The sequence below is a fragment of the Microcaecilia unicolor genome, chromosome 2 (assembly GCF_901765095.1).
Source record: "Microcaecilia unicolor chromosome 2, aMicUni1.1, whole genome shotgun sequence".
NCBI lineage: Eukaryota > Metazoa > Chordata > Amphibia > Gymnophiona > Siphonopidae > Microcaecilia > Microcaecilia unicolor.
In genome coordinates, this window is record NC_044032.1 from 432,772,012 (window position 1) to 432,785,359 (window position 13,348).

Below are 13,348 nucleotides of genomic sequence, written 5' to 3' on the forward strand. Positions count from 1 at the left end.
CACATTAAAGCAAATGTTTTTAATGGAACAATATGTTGTTAGTCATTCTGACGACACATGGGTTAATTAAAATTCCTCAACTGTCTTTCCTGTGTGCCAACAAATATGTAAATATCCATAGACTGCTACTATGTGTCATGTTGGACCCTTGGTTTTAGGGTCAGATTGTAGTTAAAATGTCTGGGGAGAGTGCCTACTCCCCAGACATTTTAACTACAAATGCCATGCGATTCTACATATAGGAGAAACTAATGAAAGAAGGCAACATGTGAGAAATATTGAAGCTTTCTGGGTTTTTGCATATTGTTTTGCTTGGAATTCTCCCTCACCACCCAGCTACTCACGGAGCATGATTCTGAAGGGAAACCTTAAACTGATGTTTATGAAATCACGTTACTTGTTCTTTATCGAGCATGATCTCATGAACTGTGCTTGTCATGAACTATGCTTTGTGACCATGGCTGAATTTGTAGAAAAGATGAATTAAGAAGGAGAAAATCTTTATTTGGGCACAAGAGTCTGGGTTCATCCAAATATTCACAAGCCGTTCAGCACAAAACATTTTCTGAACACACAGGCAGCCACAATAAACTCCCAATGAACACTCAGACACCTAGTTACCCATACATAATACATGTCTTCTCAGTCATCTCTGGCATTCTTCTGCACTGAATATAATTATTCCTGTTCAAAATCTGTCCGTTATCATGGCTATGGGGTTACAGTTACTTCCTTAGGAGGCAATTCATTACATTTAAATCTTATTTAAACTAGGAGAAATACAGAAAGGATAAGCATAAGACCTCTGCTTTCACTCTATCATACAACATTTCAACTATATTTTTAACATCTGTCTACTTTTAAGTACTCATTAAAATTTCCCATGCCTGTACATCTTTTGAAAAGGCCAGTGCCATTTTTCCCACTAGGGATTATGACATTTGCCTTTGAAAAATCAATTTGGTCTACCCAACATCTGCAACACACATAACACAGTAGCACAGTAAATGATTGCAGATAAAGACGTGCACAGTCCATCTAGTCTGCCCAATGAGGTGGCCAGAGCAGCACCCTCCACTCTGTGCAGGCCACAGATACCCATGCTTAAACACTGGTTGGCATGTCTTCAACATGCCAACAACATATTGGCAGCCAAACATGATGGTGTTTTGGTTATAACCATGTATCATCCCAAGGTACTGCTGACAGCATTCAGCTTATCAGTCAAGATGTCTTCCTCTCCCCCTTGAACTGCACCCTCACTTTTTAACCATGCCGGCTGTTGTTTGCCCTTCCTTCCTCCTTTTTTAATATATGGAAAATGTCTGGTCTGGGCTTCCAGGATGGTATTTTTGAACAGCATCCATGCCTGATGTACATTTTTGGAAAACAAACTGAGCAGATCGTAGGCAAACAAAACAAGATTTATTAATATAACCCAATTACAGTATATGTATACATGCACAAGAACAGCCCAATATACTGTAATGAATATAAAGAAGATCATCTTGATTCAAAAAACAGCTGGATCAGAGATGCCACAAAGCAGAATGCTGACTTAGAGTCAATCCGACAGTCATGTATCTCTGAGAATGCCCCTCTAAATTCTTTTTTTTTTTGACCGTTCTCATTTTTTGAAAGTTAAATGCTAACATATTGGATTTTCTGTGTGTACTTACTCCAGAGCTGATGTCAAATCAGATCACATTATGATCACTGTTATCAAGCGACCCCAGCACTATTACTTCCTGCACATGATCATGCACTCCAGATGCTTCACAAAGCAGTCGTTGATGCTCTTGGTAAGCAATTTGGAGGACGCTTGCTCCAATGGAGAGCATAACCGTGGCAAACAATTTGAAGAACTCACTAGCTGGAGGTTACAAGAAGCCATCTTTCCTGGGAAAAATTCAGTCTGCCTCCTATTGGTAGGTCATCTGGAATGGCTATCTGGATGGCAGCTATGCTCTCCTGGAGCCATACAAAAGCTTGTCCCCTGCTTTGACTGGGGAGCCTGCTGGGGCTTTGGGGTGCACTACTGCCTGGGTTGGAAGCGATGAGGCTTGGCCTGTTAGGCAGGGTAGGTAGAAGGAGTGTACCTATGCCTTTGAAAGAAGTAGGAACTCCTATGAGACCTGGCTAAAAACCTCCGAGAGGAGGTTGTTGTAGAAGGAGACTGCCAAGAAAGGGACTTGATCGTATCAGAGTGTTTCTTAATAAGGTCCGTGACCTCCTTCAACTTGTCCCAAAAAGGTTATCTTCTTGGCATAGAATGTCTGCTAATCTCTCTGGACCTGCTGGTTTGAGGTCCAAGATGCGCAGCCATGCGAGTCTATACATCCCAATATCTAAGGCCACTCACTCCCCAAAAAGCTCAATGCAACCCAGCTGGAGCAGGGCCTAAGGGGGCCCTCAGAGCCAAAAAAATAAAGGAAACTTGAAACTGGACAAAAATAATTATGGACACTAAGGAGAGCAAAAAGGATATGAAGGCACCAAGGTAAAAAACATAATCAACACTCTGAGGACAGACTAAAACTGTGACCTCTCTTCTCCGCGAAAAAAAATGAAGACTACTGGTCCTGAGTTCGCATTTCAGACATCTTCTCTGCAAAAAAAATGAAGACTACTGGTCCTGAGTTCGCATTTCAGACATCTTCTCCGCGAAAAAAATGAAGACTACTGGTCCTGAGTTCGCATTTCAGACAAGATGGCACCAATGCATGAGCGGTGAGATGCTGTCAACAGTCTTTTAAAAGACAGAGCTCTGGGCAGTGTCTACATCGGGCTGCGTCAATGACGTCACCCATTTGTGAGATGATATGGCCTGCTTGTCCTCAAAGAAAGTGATCTACAACACTGGAGTTGTTGAAGCTTCTCCTGTCTTTTGCCATTTGTGGAACACAGACTATAGAAGTCCGGCATAGGCCTTGGTTCCTCCAATGCTGGAGTTGCTGTATCTTCACTAGTCTTTTGTCATTTGTGGGACATAGACCATAGAAGTCTGTTTAGCATCAGTCTTAGTTCCTCCATGCTGGATTTGACGAATCTTCTACAGTCATTTGCCATATGCAGGGCACAGACCAAAGAAATTTCTCTGGCTTTGGCCTTAGTTCCTACTACTCTTGCTCAACATAACACCTCAACAGTTATGTTGTGTTTCTATTCCCTTTCTATTTAGGTATCCCTTGTGTCTATCCCACACATTTTTTGAATTCGATCACCATTTTTGACTCTATCACCTCTCTTGGAAGAGCGTCCTAAGTGTTCACTACCCTCTCTATGAAAATGTATTTCCTGATGTTATTCCTAAGTCTACCTCCCTGCAACCTCAGTTCATGTCCTCTTATTCTACTGCCCTCTACATCGCTGAAAAATTGTTTGCATGTTAATACCTTTCAAGTACTTAAATGTCTGTATCACATCACTTCTCTCTCTCCTTTTCTCTAGCATATACACATTCAAGTCCTCCAGTCTCTTCTCATATGTCTTTTGGTACAAACCCTGTACCATTTTTGTCACCTCCCTCTGAACCACCTTATCTTTTTATGTCCTTGAAGAGATATGGATTCCAAAACTGGAAACAATACTCCAAATGGGGCCTCACCAATGACTTATACAGGGGTATCAACTCCTTTTTTCTTCTGTAGCCTAGTATTCTTTGATAAACAGCTATCAACTTGCTGTATTGTTTTGCTGCCTTGAAATCTTCAGACACTATTACCCCAAGGTCTCTCTCCAGATCCATGCATGTCAGTCTCTCATCCCCTAGAGTATAACATCTGTCATATCCTATTCAAACTCAAATTTTTGCATTCAGACCTTTACTAGCTTTTTTCTATCATACCTTGCACACTCATACTTCCAGTCTGCACACTTTCTATATGCATGTAAACGTTTCACATAAATAGCAGTGCTCATTGTGTTAAACACAAAGCATGCATCCATGGGACCATGAAACTGCCTTGAGGCCATAAGGATATTAAAGGGCCTTTACAGCACTGGCATACTGCACTGTAGCACTGGCAAGCAGGACAAACACACACACACACACACATTGAGAAATTATACACAATTCATATTCCATCTTCAAACCACATTTACAACATAATGTAACAGATAGAGTAGCCACATTCCCTGGGTTCCTCACATGCTGCCCACATATTAACAAAGAACGCCCTCTATGACTAAGTGAACATAATTTATCATAATACTCAAGATGTTTTGTTTGGTGTGTACAGAAGAATGGGAATGAGTGTTTGTGTATAGTGTTGAGATGCAATGGTGATATGAACACTGTAAATAATGTTGGTTCCTTGTTATGTATTTGTTAGTGATAATGAGTATTTGCCTTATCCTGGATGTTAACTCTATTCCTGCACCAATGTGCTGCCTCAGAATAGTGCTATGACAGGACCCACTAGTCTATCAGGGTGGTCATTTAGCCTAGGATATGCCCCTAAAAATCTGTCTTTGCAATCTAAACCATATTGAAGGCTTTCTGCTACTGACACCAAATTCATTGAATAACTTCAGTGTCTACATTTTTGATAGGCTTAATTCAAATTGTGTCTGTAATTCCATATCATTGGTACAGAGAGTAGATACTTGCTGCAAAAGACAGAAATGCATACTTTCTAATTATGTATCCCCTGAGGATAAGTCTAGACCTGGACCAAGGTCTTAGGTCATTTACAAAAATGTGAAGGCCTTTCAGGCCCACATAAAATATACAACAGACTTATGTTTAAGTTTGTTGGGTTTTTAGTAAGTAGAATGCCCTGGCACATTTGGAAAATGTATTTCTAATTTCTGGAAAATGTTGAAAACATGATGCTCTGAAAGTTTTTTAGATTTGAGAAAAATTGTTCTTTTCCTCTGTTTGGAGATCTTTTGGTTTGCTCCTGCTCAGTCTCTGGTTTCTTAAACACATACGATTAGATTTCTCACTGTGGCTTTCTCTTTTACAGCCCCGTGGAGGACTCCCAATCTCTCCCTAAAAGAAAATCTTTTCAGAAAATAGTCCCTGAATTTTAAAAACATCACTAGATAAAAGAGAGCTGGAACTGGCAGTATGATTTGAGGTTATAAAGGGTGTGAGTGCACCTCTCTGAGATGTGAGCTTTAAGGTGATTCACTGGATGGCCAAGGCTACATATCACTTTTGTGGTTGATATTTATACTTGGTCTGTCATTTGGCACACAGGATGAGGACTGAGTTTCTTTGGAAAGTGATAGGAATAGGATAGCAGAGCTGACTGGCTGAGAAAGCACAGAAAGATAGCAGCACTTCAGTCACCTTTTCTCCCCTTTCTCCTGGGTCACCTTTTTCTCCTCGTGGACCTGGAAACCCCTGAAAAAATACACAAGAACACCTTATCTATCTAGCTTTTTTGGGGGTATTTGGAAAATCAGTCAGAATGTATGGCTGGGGTACTATATCATAGGTATGAGGATTTTTTAAATGAAAATGAGAAGGAGGTGTGCCTTGGGTTCGTACAGTAGTGCCGACCTGTTGATATTTCCAACAAAAATTATCCAGAGAGGTTGCTCTACTGGAACCGAGATCCTAGTTTTCATTGGAAATGTCTGGGCTTATGTGGTCTCAATCCAACTATTCCACTTCTTCCCTGGATAATTCTTAAGCTGGTCTGCTAAAACGCATCCTAACCCACAATGAACCTAGTGTACTCCAGGGTCAATTTGGCTACTAGATCTCAAACAAGGAGAAAAAGATTATGTTACTCCAGGCTCCATCCTTTCTGCCTCACCTCTCCCTATGCCTGGAATAATCTCCCTGAGCCCATATGCCAAGCCCCCTCCCTATCCATCTTCAAATCCCTACTCAAAGCTCACCTCTTCAATGTCGCCTTTGGCACCTAACCATTGTACCTCTACCCATGAAACTTAGACCATGAAATCCAATTTTTGATTGTCTGCACTCCTTGTCCTTTTTGTCTGTCTTGTCCTTTAGATTGTAAGCTCCTTTGAGCAGGGACTGTCCTTCTTTGTTTTTGTACAGCGCTGCGTAACCCTGGTAGCGCTCTAGAAATGTTAAATAGTAGTAGTTATTCTATGACACTTGTGACTAACACCCCTAGCTCCTGAGACATGACAGGGCAGAAATTCCTGTTGCTGCTGAAGGAGATAAACTGACATACACTGATCATCACTAATTCCATACAATTTAAGAACATCAGAACATAGGCATTGCCATACTAGGAGAGACCAAAGGTCCATTGAGCCCAGTATCCTGTTTCCAACAGTGGCCAATCCAGGTCACAAGTAACCGGCAAGATCCCAGAAGAATAAAACAGATTTTATGCCGCTTATCCCAGGTATAATTGCTTATGAATTTTTCTTTTAGGTCCAAACCTCTTTTAAACCCTGCTATCCTAACCACTTTTACCGCATTTTGTGGCAATGAATTCCAGAGTTTAATGACACATTGAGTGAAGAAATATTTTCTCCAGTTTGATTTTAACCCCACATGTCCTTGTATTGTTTGAAAGAATAAACAAGTGATTCACATCTACCTGTTCCACTCTACTCAGTATTTGCTATAAAGTGCCCTGGATTAAGGTGCTATCTAAATTCTGAAACAGCAATTCTAACACTAATACTGCAGGAAAAATTGTCTGGAAAGCCTACTAGGGCAGTTGAGAGAAGGGAAGATGTAAGCATATGCCTGACTAGAGCTGAGGAAACCAGGTGATCTCATGCATTGTTTGTTTTGATTGTGCTCTGTTTGCCCTCATTTTTTATACAGAGAATCATATGTTTTATATTAATACTAGCCGTTAAGCCCGTTAAAACGGGCGAGATTTCCAGCTACCCTCCTCGCCGCCGCTCCCTTCCCCCTCTGTGCCGGGCCCCCTGCACTGACCTGACAGCGCCTCTCACCTCAGTGTGAAAATGCTGCAGGCAGCAGCAGATCTCCTGCCTGCAGCGCTTTCACACGGAGGTGAGAGGCGCTGTCAGGTCAGTGCAGGGGGCCCGATATGGAGGAGGGCGGGAGCAGCGGCGGGGATGGGGGGGATGGTGGAGGTTGGTGTGCGCGATGTTCGTTTCCAGGCAGCAGTGTCCGACAGTGACTCCGACTCCGTTTCCCTCTCTGTTCCACCCTCTCACGTCATCACGTCTTGACGCGAGGGCGGGACAGAGAGGGAAGTCTCTACTGCGCATTTGCAGGTGAGTCGGTCACTTGCCGTTTATATGTTTGATTTTATTGAAACACTTGTTTGTTGGCATCTTGTGAAAAAAATCATTAAGACTTATTTTTTAGTAGGTGAGTTTATATGTTTTTAAATTTAATATGATTTTTGAATATGATTGTATTAAAACAATCTGGGTACATTACTAAATGGCAGAGGTTCTCAACTCAGTTCTTGGGATGCACCCAGCTAGTCAGGTTTTCAGGATATCCACAATGAATATGCACGAGATAGATTTGCATTCAATGGAGGTAGTTCATTTAAATTTATCTAATGCATATTCATTGTGGGTATCCTGAAAACCTGACTGGCTGGGTGTGTCCCGAGGACTGGGTTGAGAACCACTGCTATACGCCGTCTGAGGTGTGCTATCTTCACCTAGTAAATGAAATAAATGAAAAATAAACACACAATGAAAAATAAAACACCATGCACATGCATTCATTACTAATGTTATTCTAATGTCGCCAACCACTGTGCCAAATAAACTGGCCACCAGGGATACTCACATCTAAGCCAGGCTCTCCATCTTTGCCCTGCCAAAGAACCATGCAAACAGAGTCAGAGTTTCTACACTGCTACTAGATTGCCTCTCATCTCAGTGCAATGAATGCGAAGCCAAGCCTGATAGGGGAAATTCTGTTTTATATATATGTTTAATGCAGGAGTGCAAAATTCCTGGCTCTCTGTGGAAGCAAGGAGAATGAAGAAGTAGAGAGTATGAGACAAGCTTCAACATAGGGAGGAATAAAAGAAAAAAAGGAATTGTGATAGACACTCCCTGTGTTGAAGCTTGTGTCACACTCTGTACTTCTTCATTCTCCTTGGACTTTGTGTAGAAGAGTTTTCCTGTTTTGCTGTATATCTGTGGAAGCACTCATCTGTGTTATTGGAGGAAGTGCATGACACGGAATTACTTAGAATCAATTATTTAAGCTTATCTGCCTTCTCCACCCTAACTGAATTACACAGTTACTTGGAAATAGCAATAAAATATTGATATTCAAGGATGATGATTAAAAAAGTCAACAAACATATGCTAACATACCGGCAAACCATAAGGTCCTCTGGGTCCAGGATCACCTACTGCTCCCTTCTCACCCTGTGAAGAAAAACCTTGCGGGTTAAGAAAGTCCTCTGGACAAAAACATGGAATGCATCTTCTTAGAATTATACCATCTTTTGCTGTTGAACCAGATTCTTTGATTGGCTTTCCTCTTCTACTTGTTTCCAAGAGCAAACCCAACAGATTGATACATGTATACAGACCAATACATTAAAAAAGAATCAGTGTGACTGTAGCTAACTTTACCACAATGACCTTACAGCAAAATATATAATAACAAGAGGCCTCTCCTCCTTTCCAAGTTCTTAAATTATTATACTTCTATCCCGCCTATAAACTAGGCAGTTTCCATAAAAAACATACATACCAATGTAAAACAAAACATTATCAATTAACAGAAATATTTATTTATTTATTACATTTGTACCCCACATTTTCCCACCTATTTGCAGGCTCAATGTGGCTTACATAGCGCCGTGGGGCGAAAGCCTCCTCCGGTGAAGAAACAAATATAGAGTGATGTTATTTTAAATGAAATAGATATGTACAGACACATTAGGGAAACACAGAGAGGGGAGTTATATAAAGGTCATTAAGTTCATAACAAATTTGGGTTTCTTTGAAATGCTGGATTCAGGTAATTAAGTTGGGTCCTTAGGATATGCCTTTTCGAACAGGTAAGTCTTTAGTGATTTCCGGAAGTTGAGGTGGTCGTACGTAGTTTTCAAGGTTTTGGGGGAGTGCATTCCAGAGTTGTGTACTTATATATGAGAAGCTGGATCCATGAACTGATTTATATTTGAGTCCTTTGCAACTAGGGTGGCGGAGACTTAAATAAGAGCGTGATGATCTGATTGAGTTTCTGGTTGGTAGGTCTATGAGGTCAGACATATATCCTGGCGTATCACCGTATATAATTTTATGGACCAGGGTACAAATTTTAAAAGTAATATATTCTCTAATTGGTAGCCAATGTAATTTTTCATGAAGGGGTTTAATACTACTAACATAATCCAAAACATAAGGTGCTGCTGTCATAACTTCCAAAACTGCACTATTTCAATAGTATGCTTGAACAAAAAGCTGTGTTTTGAATAATTTCTTAAATTGCTGGAAACTAGTAGTTAAATGAAGGGGGAGGAAACAAAGATGAAAACAGAGTCACTGGTTAGAAGCAGAATGAAGAGTTGTAGAAGAAGAGTCATTGGTGAGGCCCCAGTATTGTGTTCAGTTTTGGAGGCTGTATCTTGCTAAAGATATAAAAAGATTGGAAGCGGTGCAAAGAAAAGCTACAAAAATGGTATGGGATTTGCGTTGCAAACCGTACGAGGAGAGACTTGCTGACCTGAACATGTATACCTTGGAGGAAAGGAGAAACAGGGGACATGATACAGACGTTCAAATATTTGAAAGGTATTAATCCGCAAATGAACCTTTTTCGGAGACGAGAAGGCGGTAGAACTAGAGGACATGAATTGAGGTTGAAGGGGGGCAGACTCAGGACTAATGTCAGGAAGTATTTTTTCACAGAGAGGGAGGTGGATATGTGGAATGCCCTTCCGCGGGAGGTGGAGGAGATGAAAACGGTAATGGAATTTAAACATGCGTGGGATAAATACAAAGGAATCCGGTTTAGAAGGAATGGTTCCATGGAATCTTAGCGGAGATTGAGTGGCGACGCCGGTAATTGGGAAACAAAACATGAACTGGTTTACACCCTGATCATGACTGAAAAGATAGGGATGGGCTTGAGTGTAAATTTTAAGGGGTTTCGACGTTAGCTTCAGAACTTAGTACAAGAACAGTACTGGGCAGACTTCTACGGTCTGTGCCCTGAGAAAGGCAAGGACAAATCAAACTCGGGTATACATATAAAGTAACACATACCATGTAAAATGAGTTTATCTTGTTGGGCAGACTGGATGGACTGTACAGGTCTTTATCTGCCATCATTTACTATGTTACTATGTAAGAGAAGCATCAGAAGAGGAGGAAGGGGAACATGGGTTTGGCAATGAGTTTGCATGATAAGAAGGAATGGAGGCAGGAAAGACAGATTAAGAGAAGATGCAAAACAAGGGCAAATGTGCTGAAGAAACATGTAAGAAATGTGTACTCCCAACAGTGAACAGAGAAATGCCATAATAAAGGTGGTTAGCTTAGCGGAGTTTAAAAAAGGTTTGGACGGCTTCATAAAGGAAAAGTCCATAGACCGTTATTAAATGGACTTGGGGAAAATCCACTATTTCTGGGATAAGCAGTATAAAATGTTTTGTACATTTTTGGGATCTTGCCGGGTATTTGTGACCTGGATTGGCCACTGTTGGAAACAGGATGCTGGGCTCGATGGAACTTTGGTCTTTCCCAGTATGGCAATACTCATGTACTTATGTACCAAAGCGAACTCCACCCTAACCCTGCCCCTTAACACTAGGGGCCCTGTTTACTAAGCCACACTAGAGGCGCATTAGCGTTTTTAGCACACGCTAACTGTGTAGATGCCCATAATATTCCTATGGGCGTCTACATGGTTAGAGTGTGCTAAAAACGCTAGCACATCTTAGTAAACAGGGCCCTAGGTCACAGATAGACACAACCTGCTTATAGGGTATCTTTTTGGAACAGAGATACCTAGAAAGGAGTGATGGGGAAAACAGTAGGAGGCAGAAGGGGCTGTTCATAACTGATGCTGTTAGATACTGCCTAAAGACAGTGAGAATTCTAATCAATTTTATTTCTATCTTACCATACAACATAGCACAATAACATAAAATGATAAAAGAATATTAATAAATTATAAAAGAAATACTGTACTACAAGTCCAACAATCAGGACTGCTCAGGGATTGGGTTAGTCCAGATTTTTGGATTTTCCACACTCTCAGGCAGTACTTTTAAAATTCAAATTTAAGAAAGAATAACGAAGAGATGAACAGGTGAATTTTGTTGATTTATTGACTAACAAATATGCTTCATTTATCAAAATAGGCATATTTACAGGAAAAAACCCCCCAAAGAAACTTAAATATTATGTCTCATCGAATTAGGCCACATTAAGAGAGTCATAGAAAATATAGGCATTTTCCTGTAAAATTTGTTTTTGAATGTTCATTTTTTCCTGTTTGTAAGACTTACTTTAAAGCTCCAGCATTTATTTATTTCCCCATCCAGTGCCATTCTCTCTCTCTCTCGCTCTCTCTCTGTCTCTCTCCTTCCCCCACCCAGCATCTCTTTTTCTCTCTCTCTTTTTCTCCCATCCAGCATCACCCCCTGCAGCTTGGAAAATGCCTGTACCCAAAGGAGAGGGCCTAGGTACCCAACGCCCCCCCCCCCCCCCCACCGGCTACACCCTACCTTCCACCTCCCTCGCACAGTGCAGCATCTCTCCTTCCCTCCCGACCCTACCCATGACTCTATCCCTCCCCTCCAGGGTTGCCAGGTGGAAAACTTTTTCCCCACCCAAACCAGCCCAAAACCAGCCCAAAACCCGCCCAAAGTCAAACCCCGCCCCTGACACCCCCACCCCCGCCCCCCGCCCCCGCCGTCATCAACCCCGCCCCTGACACCCCCACCCCCGCCCCCGCCGTCATCAACCCCGCCCCACCATCATCGGCCCCGCCTCCCCGTCATCGGCCCCGCCCAGAACGTCACTAACCCCACCCAGAACGTCACTAACCCCGCCCCCCGCGGCCGAAAAAACTGCTTAAAAAACCGCCCAAAAGACCCAAAAGAAGCCCAAAAAAACGCAACCCGCCGCGGGCAAAAATTTCCCGCGGCGGGTCGCGGAAAACCGCCCAATTGGGCGGTAAAACCGCCCACCTGGCAACACTGCTCCCCTCCCATGTACTTCTTAATAAGTGAGCAATTCTTCAGTCTTGTAGCTCCAGGCTGCCTGTGGCTTGTACCGGGCCTTTCCCTCTGACCAATCCTACCCCTTCTGATGCAACATCCTGTTTTTGGAAGGGCAGGATGGATCAGAGGGAAAGGCCCAGTGCAGGCCATAGGCAGCCTGTAAGTAAGGCTGCTGCTGGCGCTGCAGGATTAAAGACTTGCTTGCTTATTAAAAGGTACATGGTGGGTGGGGGGGAGGGAGAGGGAGCTGTGGGCAGGAGAGGAGAGATAGATGTTAGACCATGCACAGGAGTGCCAGGAGGGAGAGAGAAAATGTGCAGCACTTGATATGGGTTAAACTCGTTAAAGAGTCCGGATTCTTGGGCGGTCTGGATTGTGCAATTTAAAAGATTCCCAGGTGGTCTGGATTGCTGGCATCCAGATTTTTGGGCGTACTGTATTAATAAATATAATGCACAACTGAGACTAAGAAAGCTAAAACAAGAACAGATGGATAAGATAAAGCAAGTAAAGCAAGGCTAAAAACAAAGGAGGCATTTTACTAAGCTGCTTTATCCAGCTAGCATAGGTTTTACTATAGGGTAGGCTTTATCATTGACCCACATTAACAGCTACTACATGCTAAAATCAGCTAGCTTGGTAAAGAAGAATAAAAAACCCTGCACTAGTTGCTTAATACAGGTAGGGGTGGTTCAAGGGTGTGACTGGGTGGAGGGGAGAAGTAGAAGGTTTTGACAGCTAGCACTCATGGGCTGATGATCAGAAACAAACATGGGCGCTAGAGGCCAATAGCGCCACACTAGCGCCTTTGTTTGCTTCCACCTCATGATCAGAGCCAGTGAGCACATGTAATAATGTACTTGCTGGCTTTGAATGCTAATTGCATGCAAATGCATGCAAACAAGGGTCTCACACATTCATCTCTCATGATCAGTGGGCAGTGTGCCAAACAAGGGCAGTTCAACTGCTGCAAACAGTACGCCAGTTTGGAGCTGGCGTTACAGTTTACTAGAGAGGGAGGAAGGAGGGAGACCCACTGAAGAGGTTTGACAGGTCCGGGATTTTCTCCCGGACCTGTCAAACATAAGCCCATCCCTCCCCTAAAACACAAGAACTGGAGGTGTGGTGGACTTCCAGGCCCCCCACCCCCAACGCGCAAAAACCCTGGTGGTCCAGTGGGACCACTAGCTTACCCCATCCCACACCTCCACATCGCA

The 13,348-nt window shown here is 42.5% G+C and overlaps 1 protein-coding gene across 1 annotated transcript in view; it reads right to left on the reverse strand.

The window, feature by feature from the left end:
* Positions 1–5,191: 5,191 nt before the first annotated feature.
* COL25A1 (collagen type XXV alpha 1 chain) overlaps positions 5,192–13,348 on the reverse strand; it is a 61,463-nt gene continuing 53,306 nt past the window's right edge. The window contains exons 10-12 of the mRNA XM_030192159.1: positions 8,263–8,316; positions 7,724–7,750; positions 5,192–5,353 (exon numbers count right to left, since the gene is read on the reverse strand). Of these exons, the coding sequence (XP_030048019.1) occupies positions 5,192–5,353; positions 7,724–7,750; positions 8,263–8,316 (243 nt within the window). The remainder of the gene's footprint in view (positions 5,354–7,723; positions 7,751–8,262; positions 8,317–13,348) is intronic.